General features: G+C 43.5%; 5 protein-coding genes and 1 long non-coding RNA gene across 7 annotated transcripts in view; 4 read left to right on the top strand and 2 right to left on the bottom strand.

Moving 5' to 3' along the window:
- Nucleotides 1-18,921, bottom strand: part of LOC116650289 (uncharacterized) — a 44,175-nt gene that overhangs the window by 2,282 nt on the left and 22,972 nt on the right. Inside the window, exon 1 of one of the 2 annotated variants that reach the window (XR_004303262.2) lies at nt 6,005-6,089. The exons of the other annotated variant lie outside the window; for it this stretch is intronic. This is a non-coding gene — a long non-coding RNA (uncharacterized lncRNA). Of the gene's footprint in view, nt 1-6,004; nt 6,090-18,921 lie in introns of those variants that run through there. 2 annotated transcript variants of the gene reach the window in all.
- LOC6632395 (venom allergen-1) lies at nt 555-1,544 on the top strand. Its single transcript, XM_002056595.3, has 3 exons — nt 555-712; nt 780-1,189; nt 1,257-1,544. Exons 1-3 carry the CDS (start codon nt 596-598, stop codon nt 1,489-1,491), a joined length of 762 nt encoding a protein of 253 aa, XP_002056631.3. The 5' UTR covers nt 555-595; the 3' UTR covers nt 1,492-1,544.
- Ccdc39 (Coiled-coil domain containing protein 39) lies at nt 2,103-6,575 on the top strand. Its single transcript, XM_002056594.4, has 5 exons — nt 2,103-2,454; nt 2,516-2,663; nt 3,105-4,913; nt 5,407-5,937; nt 6,018-6,575. The coding sequence occupies exons 1-5, from the start codon at nt 2,188-2,190 to the stop codon at nt 6,125-6,127; spliced, it is 2,865 nt and encodes a 954-aa protein (XP_002056630.1). The 5' UTR covers nt 2,103-2,187; the 3' UTR covers nt 6,128-6,575.
- LOC6632393 (zinc finger protein 626) lies at nt 7,451-10,300 on the top strand. Its single transcript, XM_002056593.4, has 2 exons — nt 7,451-9,052; nt 9,786-10,300. The coding sequence occupies exons 1-2, from the start codon at nt 7,858-7,860 to the stop codon at nt 10,298-10,300; spliced, it is 1,710 nt and encodes a 569-aa protein (XP_002056629.1). The 5' UTR covers nt 7,451-7,857.
- Nucleotides 10,322-12,365, bottom strand: atms (RNA polymerase II-associated factor 1-like protein antimeros). Its single transcript, XM_002056592.4, has 3 exons — nt 12,167-12,365; nt 11,132-12,098; nt 10,322-11,068 (listed from the first exon to the last, which is right to left on the bottom strand). The coding sequence occupies exons 1-3, from the start codon at nt 12,238-12,240 to the stop codon at nt 10,406-10,408; spliced, it is 1,704 nt and encodes a 567-aa protein (XP_002056628.1). The 5' UTR covers nt 12,241-12,365; the 3' UTR covers nt 10,322-10,405.
- On the top strand, nt 13,002-13,726 carry LOC6632391 (uncharacterized). The gene is made up of 2 exons (XM_002056591.4): nt 13,002-13,390; nt 13,443-13,726. Exons 1-2 carry the CDS (start codon nt 13,027-13,029, stop codon nt 13,589-13,591), a joined length of 513 nt encoding a protein of 170 aa, XP_002056627.1. The 5' UTR covers nt 13,002-13,026; the 3' UTR covers nt 13,592-13,726.

The raw sequence follows: 18,921 nt of genomic DNA, 5'->3' as shown, positions 1-18,921 counted from the left end.
ACGTTTATATATCACCTGCCCGACTGAAGGATACCCTGTAGCCGAGCTTAATTAGTTGCAACCAAGCTACAAAATCTGAGATGTGCTCATAAAATCGATCAATCGGAGTTTGAAATCGATATTTATCGCTCTTAAGCCCGACGGTGGCAATTGTGAATATTAAAAACATTTTATTGCGAATGGAAAGTGTCCCACTTTTATTTTTTATATTAATCGATTTTAAGACGGCAATTACTGATAATACAAAATCAAATTTACAAAATCGGTATTTATCGATTTCGGGCAAACGTTAACATAACCACAATATACACCAGTTCAAGGTACCCCTTGACGTGCTTTAGGATTCCACATATGTATGTAACATTTGAAATGGTAAAATACTAGATCGAATTTAAGTAAATACAAAGACGTTTACTCTAGCTTGGCTAAGTTACAGATGTGTGGAATACCCCGGCAAACAAACACAGATGTTCCCACGCTTTATCTAATTACAGTTTGACTATCAAAGTTCAATAAGTTCTTGTTGAACTCAAATATGTGTTGGGACTATATAAGCCCTAGACCTTGGATCTTGGATAAGTTAGTTCTTTGCGACATGTTGCGATTGTTTGTGCTTAGCCTCACGTTGACCTTGGCCCTCGGCCAGTCCAACTACTGCCAGCAGGGTCTGTGCAGCGGCGGCAGCACGCACATCGCCTGCCAGAACAGCGGAGTAAGTGCAGCCATCGGGCAAGTATTGGCAGTCTACGAAGACCTACGAACTCCTTGTCTTTTTGCAGGCCTGGTCTGCGAGTTGCCCAACCAGTCCCGCGCCCTACATCATCGACATGAGCCAGGAGCTGCGCGAATTACTGGTGGCGGCCCACAATGCTCGACGCAATCGCCTGGCACTGGGCGAACTATCTGGCTATAGCTCGGCGCGGAGAATGGCGCTTATGCGCTGGAACGATGAGCTGGCCAGCCTGGCGGAGCTGAATGTGAAGCAGTGTGTGCGCCAGCGGGATGCCTGCCACAATACGGACCGATTCCGCAACAGCGGCCAGAATATAGCGCTCTTCGGCTACGAGGGTGAGGCGGGCGCTCGAACGGATCAGTATCTGCTGAAGCAGGCCGTCACCAACTGGTGGCAGGAGCGCGACAATGCCGACATGGCAGTCATCGATAGTTATCCCAGCAACTGGAGCGGAGAGTGAGTACCAGATGCTGTCAGCTCCAATAGAAACTGCTTCAGCTAAACCCGCTCTCCTCTTCCACAGTTCCATTGAACGCTTCGCCCTGATGGCGCAGCAGCAGAATATCGCCTTGGGCTGTGCTGCGTCCCGCTTCTTCAAGAATGGCCTCAACCAGTTTCTACTCGTCTGCAACTATGCCGTGAACAATGTCGCTGGCCAGCCAGTCTACGTGAGTGGCCCGGTGGGCGAAGGCTGCCAAACGGGCATGAATCTCAACTATCCTGGTCTATGCAAGTTTGCCGAGGATTTTAATATATAATAAATCATCCAGGCGATCCGATAATAAACAAGATTATTCATAAAAAAAACAACTAAAAAATGTCATTTGAAAACTATTGCTGGGTTTGAACCAGCGATCATTCGTTTGCTGTCGCCTGTCTCGCAAATATGAAAAAAAAAAGAAGAAATATATAGCTTTGAGATCTTTATTTTGTGGAGGATTTTAATAGCATATAACAAAATTCATGCTATTCGATATCATTAGAAAATTGTTGCTGGGTTTGAACCAGTCATCACTTGTTTGTAGTGTCCTGAGTTCCACATAAATGTATGTAAAATATGTATATATATATATATAGCTTTAAAATCGTTAAAGGATTGATTTGAATTACATCTTTAGGCATGTCTATAAAAAAAAGTTATTTGAGAATGATTACTCGTGTTGCCATGAATAGAAGTAGGTTACAGGGTATCTGGTAGTGTGATTCGCGCAACTAGATTGCTTAAATTTCCTTTTATAGTCAAAGCGACCCTCCCTTGGCTTGGAAAATGCCGCCTGGCAAGCGTAAACAACGGGCGTTGCTCGGGCAACTGAACAAGCCGGTTGCCATAGGGAATCAGGCAGTTTTTTTTGTCGAATGTGAACTTCAAATCCATAAAATCAGAGCTGGATGTTGTACAAATATATATAAATATACATACAGTATATCCAGCCTGATATACCTGATGTACCAGAATGGGCAACGACGGCGTGAATAAAACGGACGACATGAAGAGCAGCTCGCTCGACGAGTTCAAGCTGGAGGCGATGCGCTCCATGGGCTGGACCGTGGAGGCCGACATACCCATGGCCAATGAGGAGAATCTGGCCATACTCCAGCAGATGGTTGGCATGCGCGCTGAGAAGTTCAATCTGCAGCAGCGAATCGTGGCCCTGGATGAGCGCGACAAGGCGATCGAGCGGCACAAGCGGAATATTGAGGCCACGCTTCAGCAGAACATTGTGAGTAAGACAGGGACGAGTTGGGGCCTGCAAATTAATCCAAAGTTGATCCCGACCACAGACATTCTTCAACTCGGTGAAGAACGATGTCCTGAAGGAGGCGCATCGAACACAGCTGGTCATATTGGAGCGCAACAAGCTGAAGGAGGATGTGCGAAAAAATCAAAAGGAACTGGCCGAGTACACGGAATATGCGGAGCACACACTACGTGAGTCAATCAATGATGCTGATGCTGTCATTTCGGGCCTTTCGGGTCTTTTGTGCCTCCGTTCAGTTTTCCTGACCATCCCTGGTCTAGGATCCTTTATTCCGTATCCGAGTCTGTACCCCTTTAAGTTAGCGAGTCTCACCCTTCCGTATAGTTTTTCAAGGCAGTGTGCATTCCCCACAATTATGTGATTGTCTTGATGCTAGTGAAGACCCCATGGCTCCAAAGGCGGTTAATCCAAGGGGAATTCAATTCCTATTAGTAATCATTTGTTCCTGTCTATCTCCCCGCCAAGCCTCAGGGGTCTAGATAAATGTTATGGCAAGACATGGTCCGATCCCCAAGAATATTTTTGACACATTTGGCATACAGTGGATGGTCAACCTACGGCTGATCCATTCGCTCGGCTTTTAAGGTTTCATATTTAAAATTGAATTGCAGGTAAAATCACGAAAAACAAGCGAGAAATTGATGATCTGACGAAGCGCATTAAGACGGCCAAGTCGAGCCTGGTCGACTGGGCCGAGGCCATGGAGGATGGAAACAAGGGCTACCAGCTGATCGATCGATACTACCAAGACGATCAGCAGCGGGCACGGGAGCTGAACACGCGCCGCCAGCAGCTGCAGGCGGACATCGATAAGCGGCGCAAGCTGGTCGTTCAGCTCTACGATGAGCAGAACACGCTGGAGAAGAATCTGGAGCGCACCGCCTGCCTGTATAGGGAGGCGCATCTGGAGCGCCGCCAGATGGTGGAGACCTGGAAGCAGGCGGTCAATCAAATGACACAGCGCGAATTGGAGATACAGAATAGTGAGACGGAGTGCGCCCAGCTTATAGAGGAAGCGGAGGCCATGGCCACCGGCTATCGAAATGCGAACGAGCAGCTGAACGATGTTCTGGAGAACAATCGCATGGTGGAGCAGGGCATCGAAATGCTGAATACGGAGACCTCGGAGGCGAAAAATGAAATACAGCGCCTGATAGATGCGTCGCTGCTCAAGGAGCGCGAGATTCTGGCCCTGCGTCACGAGCTCGAGAATCTGTCCAACATGGTGCATTCGCAGCGCCTGGAGAATCGCAAGCTGCTCAAGCAACGCGACGACAAGAACACTGAGATTGAGAACTTTGCCCAGACGCTGAAGCAGGTGGAGGATCGCCTCAAGTCGATCGAGGACAAGCACACCGATGCCAATCAGCGGCTCCAAATACTGGACGAGATGATGGAGGGCGAGCAGGAGGCGCTCAATTTGCTAAACAAGGAGCAGCAGCGCTGCAACGAGCTGCTTTATCGCGCCCAGCGCCAGATTAACGACCTTAAAGATGAGCAGAAGACCTTCATAGTGCAGAGCGCGGCGCTGCATTCCACATTGCTGGCGGTCAATCGCAGCCAGCGGCAGGTGGGGCAGGAGCTGAAACGCCAGACGGAAATATACTATGAAATGTCCTTCAAGTATCTGCAGGGCGAGCGTCGTCTGGCCGATTTGCGTGGCAAGAACGCGGATCCCGAGACGGAGGCGCGCAATCAACTGTTGCTCACCGAACTGGAACATTATCTGGCCAAGCTGCAGCGTCGCTTGAGCTCGACGGAGGCGCAGAACAAGAAACTCAACTATAGCATGAACGCTCTGGTGATTGTCTACAACAACGATGCCAAGGATCTGGAGCTGGTCAAGTTCAAGATCAAGGAGGCGCAGGTCTACTGCGAGGGCACTATCAAACGGCTGCGCATGAATCGCTACGACAACTCCGAGTTTGTCGTGGAGCTAAGTCTGCTCAAGATGCGCTGCTGTGATCTCCAGAATGTGATCGACAATTGCGAGAAGGGCACATACAGTCTGAATCAGCATCGCCTGGCATTCCAGCGCATCATCAAGGATCGCTTTGTCGAGCTGAAGAGCCAGCAGGATGTGCTGCTGCTCAAGCGCAAACATCTTAACGAGGAGCTGAGCACCCTGCGCGCTGATCTCGGCGAGCGCAAGAAACACATTTCCGCCATGCGCGCCCGCTTCGAGCTGACATCCGCCCTGCTGGGCGTCAACGAGGACGGCACATTGATCACGGCCACCCAGCTGAAGGTGGAGAATGCCCAGGAGCGACAGCTGCTCGCCGACGAGGGTGATTCGCTCAACAAGAAGGTGCTCAAGGCCGAGAAGGAGGTCGTCGCCCTGGAGAATACACTGCGTCAGTTTGATAAATCCAACGACAACTACCGCAAGAACCTAAAAACCTACGAGGACAACTCAAGGGGTGAGTATTCCCTTCGCCTTTGGCCGGAAAACAAATTTGCCATTGCATTTTATATTAGATATTGTGTTTCCAGTTGTCGATGAAACCCTAAGCTAAACATGTCTTCTGTTTTAACAGACCTAAGATATGAATCAGAAGACATGCAAAAACTTCCATTGAACAAGTTTTCCGCCTATTTTCCGCGCGTAAACGTGGATGGAAACAAGTATTGCAGATTTTATTTGAAATGATCTTTCACTACAAGGGCTTTACGCCTATTTTGCTACTATTATTATACTATACTATAGCGCATATTTTTCACTCGTAATAGGTGTATTTTTCGAAATAAGAGGTTTTTAAAAATATGCATAAAAACGCTTCCGAAACTCGGTCTAATTCGGGCTTTTTAGTTATTTGCCTAGTGCTTGCAGCTTGGGCTCTGGGTTAATCATCAATCAGTCAATCAGTTAGTCATTGAGTCAGTCATAAGTTCAACAATTTTTTGTTCCCCCAGATGAACAGCGTGCCGAGGAGGAGCTTAAGAAACAGCAGGAGATCTACTGCAGCGATCTGGATAAGCTGAAGGTGCTGCGCTGCAAGGCGGAGTTGCACGACAATAAGATCGAGGATCAGAAACGTTCGCTGGAGGAGCTGATCAAGCAAATCGAAATGGAGAAGCAGAAATGCTCAGAAGATGCGGACGCTTTGGATAAACTTAACAAAGAGCTGCTGGATCAAAAATCGAAAATCGAAAGAGCCAATCGCGAGATTCATTCGCTAATGAAGGAAATCAAACAGAAGTCCATTAGCACCGAATACCTCGCGCTGTTCGAGCGCGATCTCAATCTGCAGGAGCTGGAGAATCGCAACCGAAAGGCCTTAAACCTATTGTCAGATATGGCCAACAGTGACGTGGACGGACCTCAGATAATAAACTATATGTTGAGCAAGGGACTGAAGCTGCCGCAGCATTTGAAGCCCACACGCAGTTGTGTGTCCTCCAGGACAACCTCCTACTCCTCGCTGGATTGCTACTCAGTCAAAGGTGGGTGGAGTGAGAGAAAGAGAGAGAGAGAGAGAGAGAGAGAGAGAGAGTGTTATCTAATATTTACCTCCCAAAAATAGGTTACAGCGCACGCTCCTCCACCTCGGAGCTGAGCCTGGGCAAGGAGGAGAACAGCTCGGCGCGCATTAGCGTCGTCTCCCTGGACTTTCCGCCCAAAAAGAAGAAATAGTTTTCCACCAGTTTTCCTTCTGCTTGTTTCCCTCACGTGCTTGGCCAATGAACTGTTTACAAATCGGACAACCAAACAGAAACACGAATAAATCGCGCAGCAAGAAAGAAAACAACAAGAACCATAAAAATAGCGCACAACACAAAGCGCTGACCAAATATCAACAAGAAACCAGAGAGAGCAGCAGATATCCGATAAATATATATATATATATATATATATATGCATATAGTATGTAGGTATACTTGATTATAAATAGCGTTGGAGAGTGCACAGCCAGCGCATACCCTTGACTGAGTGAGCTGTCTGCACAAACCAGCCGCTAGATACCCTTCCTAATGAAACCTGAAAGCCTGGGCGCCCAGATTATATGCTGATAAATATGCTATTGTCAACTAGATTAACTTTACTAATTCGATCATTAAATGTTAAGCGAGCAGCAAATGAATTATTAATTCGGCATTTTTGTTGCCCGACTAGTTCGATTGATTTGCGATTTCCATCCTCAACAGTGAAAAATGGGTGAGAAACGTGTAAATGTGATTTGATTGAATAACTTCAGCAAGGGCATACATTTACCATTTTTTCTTAATTCAGTTATGGAAAAATACAAATCCCTGAAGTCGGATAATATTTAATAAGGTGCATAATACTTGCTTTGTTGAATAACATCTTCGGCTGTCTGTGAAACTTTTCAACCATTTTCTGAAATATTAAAGTTAACATCTTTAAAATCATATGACAATTGCTTACCAAGAATGCCCTTTAAATACCCTTTTGGCTGTCGCCCATTTATTTCCCATTATATCTAAAGAATATGTCCAGAATTCCATCTCGAAGAGTGAAAAATGGGTGAAAAACGGTTAAATTTATATTTAACATACGAAAATATATTAAGATCCTTTTAAAAGAACGTAGGAACTCTTTTTTAACCAATTTCGGCAAATCTAAATACCTGAAGTTGAAAAATAATTGAAAAACTGAAAGGTGGATAATATTTTCCATGTAGAAGTAAAATCTTTGGCTGTCATCTAAAATTTTCTGAAATATTACCAAGAATGCCCTTTTACTGTCCAAAATTTCAACTCGAGGAGTGAAAAAGGGTTTAATGTATGAATGTATATAAAAATTATTTTAAAAAAATGTAGGAATGCTTTTCTTAATCAATTTAATCAACTTTTCAAGCGTTTTCTGAAATATTACCAAAAATACCCTCGAAAGCTTTTAGCTGTAGCCCATTTATTTCCAAATATATCTATTGAATATGTCACATTTTGGGCCTAGCAGCTGCCCCATTTCGATCCATTTACATGGCAAGATCAAAACAAAGAGTCAAGCGATCTGCAATACCAAATACGCCCACTAGCTGGGCGGCGGGTTTTGGTGCGCCAAAAAGTGAGAGGAAGATGCTGAAGAAGAAGCAGCAGCAGACAGCTGTCTACGGGCTAGTTTTCGGCACAGTTCGTAGTTTTTCGAAATTCAGACTTTTCTTACAATTCTCGTCGGCCTGGGGAGCGCAATATTTTTCATTATTTTCGACATCGCCTAGACGAACGTCGTCGCGGTCGGCAGAAAAAATTTTTCAATATTTTCGTTGCAAGTATTTTTAGAAAATATCTAAATAGGAAAAAAAAAAAAAACAACAATCTTTTCAAGTTTTTGTCGGTCAGCAATGCTTGAGGATTGTTCGCGTATTGGAAAGTTCCTCACAGTAGTTTTTACCTTGTGAAATGTGCTCCATGTCCGTGCTGTGTCCGCTGTGCGCGGTGCCCAGTTTCAATAGCATCGATGCACTGCAGCAGCGTCTGATCAAGGCGGCGAATGGACCACTGGCCTGCCCCTTTCCGCATTGCAAGGAGCTGTTTCTCGGCTTGGACAAGCTGACCATACATCTGTTTAGCCACACCAGCCTGATGCAGCAGAACGAAACAAGCGCAGCAGCTCCGCCAGCTGCAGAACCTGCTGCTGCCCTTCCACCTCTGGTCACAACTAACCCTTGCCCTGCTGCAGCCAGTTCACCAGCATCGCCGGCAACGTCTTCGACTGTTGCTGCTGCTGTGCCCAAGCGACGTGGCAAGAAGTCGCGTGCCAAGCCCTTGGAGCAGCCGCCGCCAATTGTGCCGCCGCCGCCGCCAGCGCCCGCGACGCCGCCAGCGAGATGCGACATCTGCGAGTTCAATTTTCGCAACGAAGAGCTGCGCGACATACATATCCGGCTGGTGCACGAGAATGCGGAGCTAACGGAGCAGCGGCCGCAGCAGCCACAGCAGGAGCCCTACAAGTGTCATCTGTGCTCCAAGACGTTTCGCATGAAGGGCTCGCTGCGTGTCCATCTCAAGGTCCTGCACACGGTGGGAGCAACGCTCGGAAGCAGCAGCAGCAGCAACGGCAATAGCAACGGTAACGGGAACGGCAACAGCTGCAACGGCAGCCAGAACAATGCGAGCAACTGCATCAGTGCCACGCCCAAAATCAGCATTTGCGATCGCATCCGGCACAAGGAGGCGTCCGCCAGCAGCGGCGCCTCCTCCACTGGGTGCACCAACAGCCAGCCGTACGCATTGAGCGGAGCCATTTGCATGCTCAAGCAGGAGCTGCCGGGAGCTGCGACGGATGCGGCACCGGGCTCAGAGTACGGCAGCACGCCCAAGAACTGGGAGTGCGATGTGTGCACCAAGATGTTTACCACCAAGTATTTCCTGAAGAAGCACAAGCGGCTGCACACGGGCGAAATGCCGTACACGTGCCAGTACTGCGCACGCACCTTCACCTTCCAGCAATCCTATCACAAGCATTTACTCTACCATAGCGAGGTGAAGCCGCATGGCTGCAGCATCTGTGGACGCGCCTTCAAGGAACTGTCCACCCTGCACAACCACCAGCGCATCCACAGCGGAGAGAAGCCCTTCAAGTGTGAGGTGTGCGGTATGTATTAGTAGGAATTAGTTAACAAATAAAATAATTGATGCTTAATTTGAACCAGTGACTTTTCACTAGCTGGTCCGACGCTCAGTCAAAAAATTTACTATGTCTAAGTTACATAGAAAGAAAACATCTGTTCCTATTCAGATTGACTCAATGTATATACTTATACATGCTATCTATTGCAATTTGAACCAGCGACTTTCCACTCGTTCGTTCGACGCTCAATAAAAAAAAAAACAGACTATGTTTGATTTGCCCAGGTCAGGACAAACTAGTTGGCAAAGAAAACACCTTTTCCAATCTAGATAGACTCATTGTATATACTCGCTACTTCCGATATAGTATTATATATATATCTGAAGTATCTTCTCGTAAATGATACCCATTTGTTTGGGTACAGTGCTTTATTTTAACTTATTTAATCTGGTAGTCCGATATCTTTATCAAGGAGCAAGAAAACAGACGCACGGAACTTGTAGTTAGGCCCCTTTTCTCAGGTTCACTGCAAAGTTCATGGCAGCTACCATGAGGATAAATGCTGTTTATTCGGCACGTCTTAACCAGGCTGATTAAAATGCTTTTCACTGCTCTGTTGCCCAGTAGGAACACTTTCAATGCAGATAAAGTGCCTGGCAACTTTTGCAATAGTCGGGTTAATTTAGGAATTACTTGTAGGGTATCTGATAATTAACGAGTTCTCTAGCTCACCCCAAAAATGTCTCTACACGCACAGGTAAATGTTTTCGGCAACGAGTCTCCTTTCTGGTACACACACGCATTCATACTGGAGTCATGCCCTACAAATGCGAGCACTGTCAGAAGACATTTCGCTACAAGGTCTCGTTGCGCACACATAAATGCGCTGCTAATACTGAGGACGAGCCACAGACACCAGAGCAATTGATCAAGGCGCTGCTGGAGTCCTCCAATGTGACAGTGGGCCATGTGCAGACAGAGCATGTGGCTAGTAATGCGGCCATTCAGATGAATGGCGGGGATCAGGAGGCGTTGCTCTCGCAAAGCATTGATGACATTGTGGTCGAGAGCTGCCAGAAGCTGGGCATTTGCAGCGTGGAGCCGCCGCAGCAGCCACAGCCGGTGATCATGGACAGCAACGTGCACTTCGATGGCAGCAACTCGCCGCTGCAGCAGCTGCAGAATTTGCGCCTATATTCGCCGCAGCAGGCGGAACAGCCCAGCAGCTCGGATGGTGAGCTCTTTCGTCATTTCCTAATGGACGCCACATAGTTGAGGAAGTTCCAAATATCTGTTTGTTTGTCTTTTGTGTAAAATTTTGTTGTGTATTTTGCTCTTAATATTACAGGTTGCAAATGTTTCTATTTGTGTTACGTTTTACTCCTCCTCGGTGCCGCTGCCAGAGCTAGAGCCAGAGCCGCTGGGCGTGCCACTCCGCGAACGGCTGGGTGAGCGTGAGCCGGAGCCAGAACGCGAGCCGGATGCACTGCGACTGCGACTGCGACTGCGTGACTTTGATATAGATTTAGATTTGGAGGGCGTGTGACTGCGCGACTTGTGGGAGCCGGCTGGCGTCTGGGAACGTGAACGTGATCGTGAGCCGCTGGGTGAACGTGTGCCCGACTTGGAACGACTGCTAGCACGTGAACCAGAGCCGCTGGCTGAGCTGGAACGGCTGCGACTGCGCGAACCGCTGGCTGCACTGCCACTGCCAACGCTGCGGCTGCGGGTGCGCGAACGTGTGCCTCCGGAGTGCGTTCTTGACCGTGATTGTCGCTCACGTTGCTGCTGTGCATCCGGTGCAGGAGTGGAGCCAACAGCAGCAGCGGCAACATTAACATCAACTGGTGTCTTGGAGTTGTCTGAATTCTCCGCTGTTGCTTGTTGTTCCTGCCCAGTTTCTTGCTGCGTTTGCTGAACAACAGCTTCCATTTCATCATCTTCCTCCTCCTCCTCCTCTTCGCCGGGCACCTCCAGCTGGCGTTCACGATAGCGTTGCATGCGATGCTCCATGGCGTCCAGCGGTCGATGCTTAACCACCTGCAGGGCACAATCTCTATAAGATTAGCTAATAATTGAGATAAATATTTAATATGAACGCACCAATTTTGTGTTGTTGGGCTGCTGTCCGACCTTGACGCGTCGCTTGTTGAGCCGCACACGGGTCTCCAGCTCGTTGTAGTATATGCCATCTTGCCGCATGACAAAGAAGTAGTTCTCCTCGTAACCCTTGGATGCTTTTGTCTTGACATTCCAGTTGTATTCGCGCGCAATTTTATATTCATATTCCTCGTCGTCTTTGTAAAGCTCGCCGGCCACAAAATCGATGCGACGCTTCTCCAGCGTTGGCTCTGTGGGCAGAAAGTAGGCAACAAACTGTTCACCGCTCTCGTCCATCACACCACGAATCATGGCCTGCGACATCTCCTCCAGCTGTGCGGGCACATTTTTGCCCTGTGGCGCCGGATCACTATCGAAAATGACCTGCGCACACGGATATTTCCAATTGGTGAAGTCGGGGAATATGGGCAACACCTCGACGGGAACCACATTTGGCTTGGAGTAGTGCTTGGTAATATCGTTCTTCGTATCGCTGAACGTCTTCTCGATGGCCTTGATCTGTGCATCGCGATCCAGATAGAGCGTTTCCTCACGCAGCGACTTCTTAACATTGTAGCCCACCTTGGCTTCGATATTCTCCAGATTCTGCGGCTGGAAGCGTGTTTGCTCCGTGGATATATATTCGGATTTGCGCAGCCAGGACACGGTTCGCGAATGCTGGCGCGAGCGCACTGAATCTGTGGGCGTTAGCGTCTCCTCCTCGAGCAGTTTTTCATCGGCCGGATCCAATTGTGACATAGGATCCGCCTGGTACAGCTCCCGATTAATCAGATCTACTGTGACGCCCAAATCATGTTCAGTCAACACATCGTATTTAAAATTGCGCTCGAGCGACGTGGGATTATACTGCACAAAACGATTGCCATCGAAGGGATACTGCAGGAACTTCAGATCGAAGGGTATATCCGGCAAATTATTGCCATATTTGACGCGGCAAATTATCTCGGATCTGGGTAAGGCATGCAAACACAGGTAAGTTCCGCGTGGATGATGCTTCATTTAATATATGATACTTACTTGCGTTCCGTTTGCCGTTGCGGCCGCTTCTCGGCTGCGCTATTGACTGCCGAATTGTTTATAGTGGGCGGCATTTCTAATTATCCACTCTATTTAATTTATTTAACAAATTTCGGAAAACTTCACAAATTTTTACGAAAATTAGACGCGAATAACTTAAGTATGACCGCACATAAAATCTACAATTATGCCACAACAATGCCTAGAATGTGGAGGCTTGTCGATAACTGATAAATGCTTGTGTGTGTGTCCATGTCAAAAAGCTGACTGCTACAGCTGACTGTTACACATTCAAACTTCCTGTGTTTCATAAGAAAATTTTAGTAAATAAATTTATTTCAATAAATAAAATATATCAGCATGCAAAACATTTTTGAATTACTACAGCAACTGGGCAGTTATTACTTAATTGCTGCTGAACACGTTTTTATACTCTAAAAAGGGTGCAGTGTGCTTTGCAAATGTATGTAGCAGGCAGAAGAAAACATCTCCGAATCCAAAAATTATATATATATATATTCTTGATCAGATAGCTATGTCCATCTGTGCGTATGTATGCATGAATCTCAGAACCTGTACGAGCTCGCGGAGCACGACAATTGATAAGTTTCTCTCTTTTTAAGCAATCGATTAAAGTCGATTTAATCGGTTTTTATAGCCAATTTAACATAGCTTCTTGAATAGTAGCTAAATATAAATATATAAAGGGTATGCCCTAGTCGGGAACTTCCGACAAGAGCCTGTTACTTGTTAGGCATGCTTTGTTTCAAATTAATTGAATCAATCCAAAGCGAATGCGATGCACTCAAATGCTATATCTAAAACTAGAAAAACACACCACTTCTTGCTTAATATCTAACATGAGTGGAACGCTGTTGTCCGTTCTTTTATTTATCGTGATAAGTGCGCCCACGTTGCACGCCCAGATACGTTGCATGATTCCTGTGCCGGGCAAAATGCCCAAAGGCCAAAAACGCGACTTGGATAGCGATGTATCCGAAAGGTTTGGGGCCTCAAGTCTAGAAACGTTGGACATTGAAGCGGATGCTGATAAATCCTCACATGAAGGCACAGACAAATATAATGAAAACGAACTGAACTTCAATGAAGATGGACGTGCCATTAAACCAGGCAATGGGAAAGTTACGACAAAAAAGCCACCGCCATACAGAATAAAAAAGCCATACAGGCAGAGCACCTTAATGCGGAATCCGAACTATAAAAGTTAGTGCGCTTTTCAGTTCTCGAATTAACCTAACATTCAAAATACTTTCAGGGGTCAACAGGAAGCTTGACAGGATCGCCCAAAGGATGTTCATGCTAGAATTGCCACTGCCGCATCCTGGTGCCCAGGCAGGCAGCTCCAATGGCTGTGACCAGTCCACATCAAAACCGACTGCCAAATTTATTAAAGTCAAAAGTTAATAAGCAACTGATTTTCAACCGAACCGGTTACGCGAACCAGAACACGAACCGAACCAAAGAACCGAACCATTATCTTTATAAAATACCTTCAAATATTTACATTATTAGCAGTAAAAACGAACAATTTTCAATGTACTTTGTTTTTAACAAATTAATTTGTTTCACCATGTGCTGGAACCAGGAACCACAAAACGAAATGGTTCGCTGGTTTATCACTTAATCTCTTTTTTCTCTATTCTCCACAAATCGAGCGGGTCGCTGGTTCAACCCATATTCTCTATTTTCTCTATTCTCCTCTATTAAGAACCGTGTCCAAAGCGTTTTTAAAGTGTTTAATTTGCATTTTACAGCGCCATAATATGAGAAAACTTCGCAATAATAAGCGTAACATAAATTGAGTTATTATTGATATAATTTATGTATCATATTTATTATTTCTCGAATCAGGATTCATATTCCATTTAGGCTGACTTACATACATAATGATATGTGAAATGCACATGCAAATAGCAAAAATATGGTAAATTTCAAATGTAAATAAACACAAAACAAATTAATTTAATTAGCAACAGTGGCAAATAAAAAAGTATTGGTATGCATACATGGAAAGCAAACTCTTTTTTTTCGGCAATTTTTTTGTCACCTGTTTTGTTGATTTTCGTTTTATTGTGACGCATTTAATAGGTCTCACTTAGTTTGAAGCTGCGAAAAACATCGCTGGCAACAGGCAAAAATCAGTCGCAAGACGAGTTCAATAACAAGGCTAAACGCATTATATCAACTCCCCCACCCAGCGACCCCTTCCAGCCAATTCGCAATTCCCAACGGCCCAACTGTTGCCTTTATTTACGCATGGCTTTGTTGTATTGTCGCCCCGACCAGTTGACAAAATAATCGTCACAAGTAATTAGCATCAATTTGATAGCTGTATCTGTACTCGAAGTATGTATAATCAAAACGAATACAAACATCAGAAATGGCATTTATTTTAAAAGGAACAACCCGAAATAACGATTCTAGGAAAACTCGGGTGGCCCTACATATCCTATAAAACGAATTATTCTCAAATGTGTTGCTTTAATTTGTATGTGGAGCTGTGCTTAAATTTTGTTAAAGTAATTAAATAAAACATTAAATGTTATATTTGTTTTAATTATAAACTGTTCGTATAGAGACACAATTTCTACATAACCTACAAGAGTTGAGTTAGACATACGTAATTAAAGATTCATTAAAAGCTGTGCTAATGACTAGCCAAATTTAAGTCACGGTTAAACCTTAACCAAAAGTGTGATATATGCATAAAAACAAATTGAAATTTGCCAAAAAAAAATCCCCTAACTATCTACATAACCTACAAAAGTTGAGTTAAGTCTGATCCACTATCCATAGCAGCTAAAATAAGAAAGTTGCTTAAATGTAACTCGGCTATGCAAAAGAATATGTAAATCATCTTCAGTGTTATATTTGCGAGTTTCCGAGATACACATCTGCTGGATTTCATTTGAATATGAACGATATTTGCCTATTGTGGTTATGTCATGTTATTTTCCCAGTTTAAGGAGCTGTTTGCACACGATTAAAAGTCGAACGTCACAAATGCTGACCGTCAGGAGCTCGTGCAAAATAAACGTGACACTTTTTTTTTGCCAAAAACGAGTTTAGCTTAATTCGTAAATTAGTTATTAAATGTTAATCAAAGGCATCATATGATTGTTTTTTTGCGCGCAAACAAAAGGATACCCGAATAAATGGCAAATAAGGAGAAGAAGAGGCAAACCGAACCGAACCGGTTAATATGGTAAAGATAATCAATAAAGTAGATTAGTTAAACTAATTGTAACTAAGCGAATTCCCGCGAAAATGTGCAAATTGATGGAACATGCGCTGCGTGCAATAAACAAAAATTTCCACGCTCGTTACCCGCTTACCCGATTGCCGTGCCGCTGCTTCTTCTTCTTCTGTTTGTTCTTACGTGTGACCAGAAAGCCGTCGCTTTGTTATCGGCGACTGCGTCATCGGTTAACCGTTCGTGCAATCGCCCATCGCTAATCGGCGTCGATCGTTGATTGCCGATTGTCTAGGTTTGTTTTTTTTTTTTTCACCCGTTTTGTTTTTGTTTTTTGCTTGGCGCGCGACCTCAGTCCGCGAGTTGAGTTCAGTTTCAAAAACGGTTTTCATTTCGCAACAAGCGCTAAATTCTAAAAGCAAATAAGCGCGCTGTTTTCGCAGTTCGCAGTTCTTTTAATTCGCTGTTTATTAACATAAATATTTGCTCAATATATATACATACAGTTATTATCATATATATATATATATAGATTTCTTAGGCTGCCAGTTGGCGACATTGTGCTCGTGCGTGTGTAGAAACTACTAGAGCTTGGCTTTTGGCACTTTTGAGTGAAGTGTGAAGAAAACCAGCGAAACGGTATTGCGATCAGTATCCGTTTTATGCTCGCTGCGAACGGACGAGGATCTTAGGAAAGCGAACATTACATAGATATAAATAATATTTCGAAGAAAGCCCCCAAACTGTGTTCAAAGTGCTTCGGTGAATAGCAAGAAATATGATACCAAGAATAGAAAACTGATCCTGACTGGATATCAGTGATACCAAAACAACAATAAATAGGTAAGTGCCCAAAGGATTTCCCCCCCCAAAAAAAATTGTGACCATTTAAAAAATAATAATACAGCATTAAAAAACTCTATTTAAATATAAAACTATAAATATTGCCTATGTAGTTCACGTATTCCAGACAATATTAAAATTGTGACTACATATTACAGTTTTTTTTTTTTTTTTGGCAAGCCCCACTTTTCACCCAAAACAAAAAAAAAAACATTTTACCTTTCTTAAATAGAACTGATAATGATCCTGCTAAAATAAGTATTTGATGTCATTATTATCGTACTATAATAAGAATAGAATTTCACGATTTGCTGCAATACGTTTATTGAAAACTCATACATTTTGTGGTTTATCACAATTATAATTATTCATTTAGCTATCCCCTAAACTGCAATTGTCGATGTCTATGTCTAGTCAGAGTCAGTAGCTATGAAATCTTCCAGTTAATTATTGGAGCGCTGTTTGTGGGAAATTACAGAGTCCGGGGAATATACAAATATATAGTTTATATATATATATATATAATAATAATATATATATATATATATATATCTATTGGCGCGAGCGTCGCGCGATTTACACATGACGCGGCGCAATGAGGCGCAAAGCTCAATGAATTATGCATAAAATGAATTAAAGAAAATGTTTTTTGCCCAGAGATATAGAGAGAGGGAGAGAGCGCAAGCTAGAGATCTGCCAGATCAGAGAGAATAATATATATAAAATATAAACAGAAGGAAAAAACGTGTTTTGCGCCCATTTTAGGGGTCAGTAACTGGAGGAAAACACGATCTCTTCATGAATCGCTTAACAATTGTAGAATTGGAAGCAGCTTAAGCAAATACTGGACACAAAAAGTACCGCATTTGGTATAAGATAGATGAATTATAAAGAGCTGGGCACGTGACAGGTTTCCCCACAAATGCATTTGTAATCAAACCCCATATATATAAATATTGTATATGTGACTAATGGCCGCTGTTACAGAACTTAAAACACCTACGTCATATTCATGAACTTTTTACCCGACTCTGCCACTGAACAAGTCAGTGCAAAATTCCACGCCTTTGGCATTTGGTTGCACTTGCTTCTGTTTTTAATTAATGACTAATTGCAGCAGCAGCAGCAGCAGCGCAAGATTAATTGCAGATACTATACTAAATTACACACGATTATCATTAGATGCGATGGGATTTATGCGGAAAATGGGCTAGTTATATTTTCTATTTTTATTGCATTTTGTTGTCGTGCTAACTTTTACACGTGCATGCAAATTATGCAATTGAAAGAGTCGAGCAAAACATATATAAATACATATTCTTCATGCAGAATTCAATGTAAATTAGCAAACGGAATACTAAATCGCATTTGTGGGAAATTCATATGGGCATGCTTGAATGCAGCCCGCTTCTCAGTTGCTAGATAATCGATCAAGCTGCAGAGGGAGAGGGAGGGAGATGGAGAGAGAGAGAGAGGGGGAGAGAGAGAAGTATTCCAATTTAAAGAAGTCCAAACATAGAAAGTTTAGTTTATTATTAACAAAATTTATAAACACATTTATAAACTGTTAGCCTATCTTTTTAAATAGTTGAATTTGAACCCGCAAACTCCTCAAGCAGTTCATCTATGTGGTTCTATGTGGTTTTATTATATTATGTATACATATGGCAAATGTATGAATATTTATAAATTTAAAGATATAGGATCATTTGTATAGGATCCGAAGGTATCAAGCCAAAAACAAGCTCTGCCTCTAAGATGTAGAAACTCTCGACAATTCAAAGTAAAGTCTAATGGAATTAATCGAGCTAACTTCTTAGGTAAACACAAGTGTAAAACGTGCTGCTGAGAACGTGTTGCGCTCATTATAAACACATCTATATCCATATATATTCCCGATTCTCGATAAGGTTTTGACTTATGACAGCTGTGAGTGATAATTGTTAAAAAATAAAAAAAATGAGTATAAAAAATAAATAAATAAGAATTAAAACAAATAAATGCTTGTCGAGCAAGACTAAACAAATACACAGGCTGACACTCAAACGAAAGCAGCATTGAAAAGGAAAAACAACAAAGACAAGTACAACAACATAAATAACAATAACAACAACAACAATAACAAAAAAAAAAACACTTAAGCAAACGAAACGAAATGAAAGAGAGAAAATTCGAATGAAAAGAATTGTTTGGCTGACGGGGCGTATGCGCGTTTTGTAAGCAATCTATGCACTGGGCTATGATATTTTTGTGACGATATGAAGAAGACATCGCATTAAAGAAGACAACTGCGCTTCTTTAGGGCATATATATGTTGCTGATCAGTAAGAGGCGCTCAGTTGGTTGAGGTTTCTACTACGTCGGGTCAGTCTCTCATTATTGATGATATCTTGATGGATGCGGCTGTGCCGGTTCGGAACAATATTTCGTACAGCTCTCGTAGAAACAGACTCAGTTAAATATTAAGTACTTCAAAGAAACATGTTTTCCTTTTCTAGCTAAGCCGGACCATTATATACTTAAGCAAATCGGAATTCTAAGTATAACTTATAGCTGACGAAGAAAATATTAGTTGCAGCTTAGTTAAGATATGAATAAAAAAAATCTAATGATATGTTATGCATATGGAACCTCTCTATTTTATAGCTTAGTTATATATACTATATATTGTAAATTTGATATTTTATAGTTATACATC

The sequence above is a fragment of the Drosophila virilis genome, chromosome 2, assembly GCF_030788295.1.
Source record: "Drosophila virilis strain 15010-1051.87 chromosome 2, Dvir_AGI_RSII-ME, whole genome shotgun sequence".
NCBI lineage: Eukaryota > Metazoa > Arthropoda > Insecta > Diptera > Drosophilidae > Drosophila > Drosophila virilis.
Note: the sequence above shows the minus strand (reverse complement) of the source record. Positions and strands in the feature narration are given on the sequence as shown.

Bases quoted from the DNA above. Each gene is read 5' to 3' on its own strand.
- LOC6632395 (XM_002056595.3), top strand. From the start codon at position 596: ATGTTGCGATTGTTTGTGCTTAGCCTCACGTTGACCTTGGCCCTCGGC. The intron at 713-779 runs GTAAGTGCAGCC...GTCTTTTTGCAG, and splicing joins TCGCCTGCCAGAACAGCGGA to GCCTGGTCTGCGAGTTGCCC. The intron at 1,190-1,256 runs GTGAGTACCAGA...CCTCTTCCACAG, and splicing joins CCCAGCAACTGGAGCGGAGA to TTCCATTGAACGCTTCGCCC.
- atms (XM_002056592.4), bottom strand. From the start codon at position 12,240: ATGCCGCCCACTATAAACAATTCGGCAGTCAATAGCGCAGCCGAGAAG. The intron at 12,099-12,166 runs GTAAGTATCATA...TGCCTTACCCAG, and splicing joins CAACGGCAAACGGAACGCAA to ATCCGAGATAATTTGCCGCG. The intron at 11,069-11,131 runs GTGCGTTCATAT...TGTGCCCTGCAG, and splicing joins AGCCCAACAACACAAAATTG to GTGGTTAAGCATCGACCGCT.
- LOC6632393 (XM_002056593.4), top strand. From the start codon at position 7,858: ATGTGCTCCATGTCCGTGCTGTGTCCGCTGTGCGCGGTGCCCAGTTTC. The intron at 9,053-9,785 runs GTATGTATTAGT...CTACACGCACAG, and splicing joins CTTCAAGTGTGAGGTGTGCG to GTAAATGTTTTCGGCAACGA.
- Ccdc39 (XM_002056594.4), top strand. From the start codon at position 2,188: ATGGGCAACGACGGCGTGAATAAAACGGACGACATGAAGAGCAGCTCG. The intron at 2,664-3,104 runs GTGAGTCAATCA...ATTGAATTGCAG, and splicing joins ATATGCGGAGCACACACTAC to GTAAAATCACGAAAAACAAG. The intron at 4,914-5,406 runs GTGAGTATTCCC...TTGTTCCCCCAG, and splicing joins CTACGAGGACAACTCAAGGG to ATGAACAGCGTGCCGAGGAG.
- LOC6632391 (XM_002056591.4), top strand. From the start codon at position 13,027: ATGAGTGGAACGCTGTTGTCCGTTCTTTTATTTATCGTGATAAGTGCG. The intron at 13,391-13,442 runs GTTAGTGCGCTT...AAATACTTTCAG, and splicing joins GCGGAATCCGAACTATAAAA to GGGTCAACAGGAAGCTTGAC.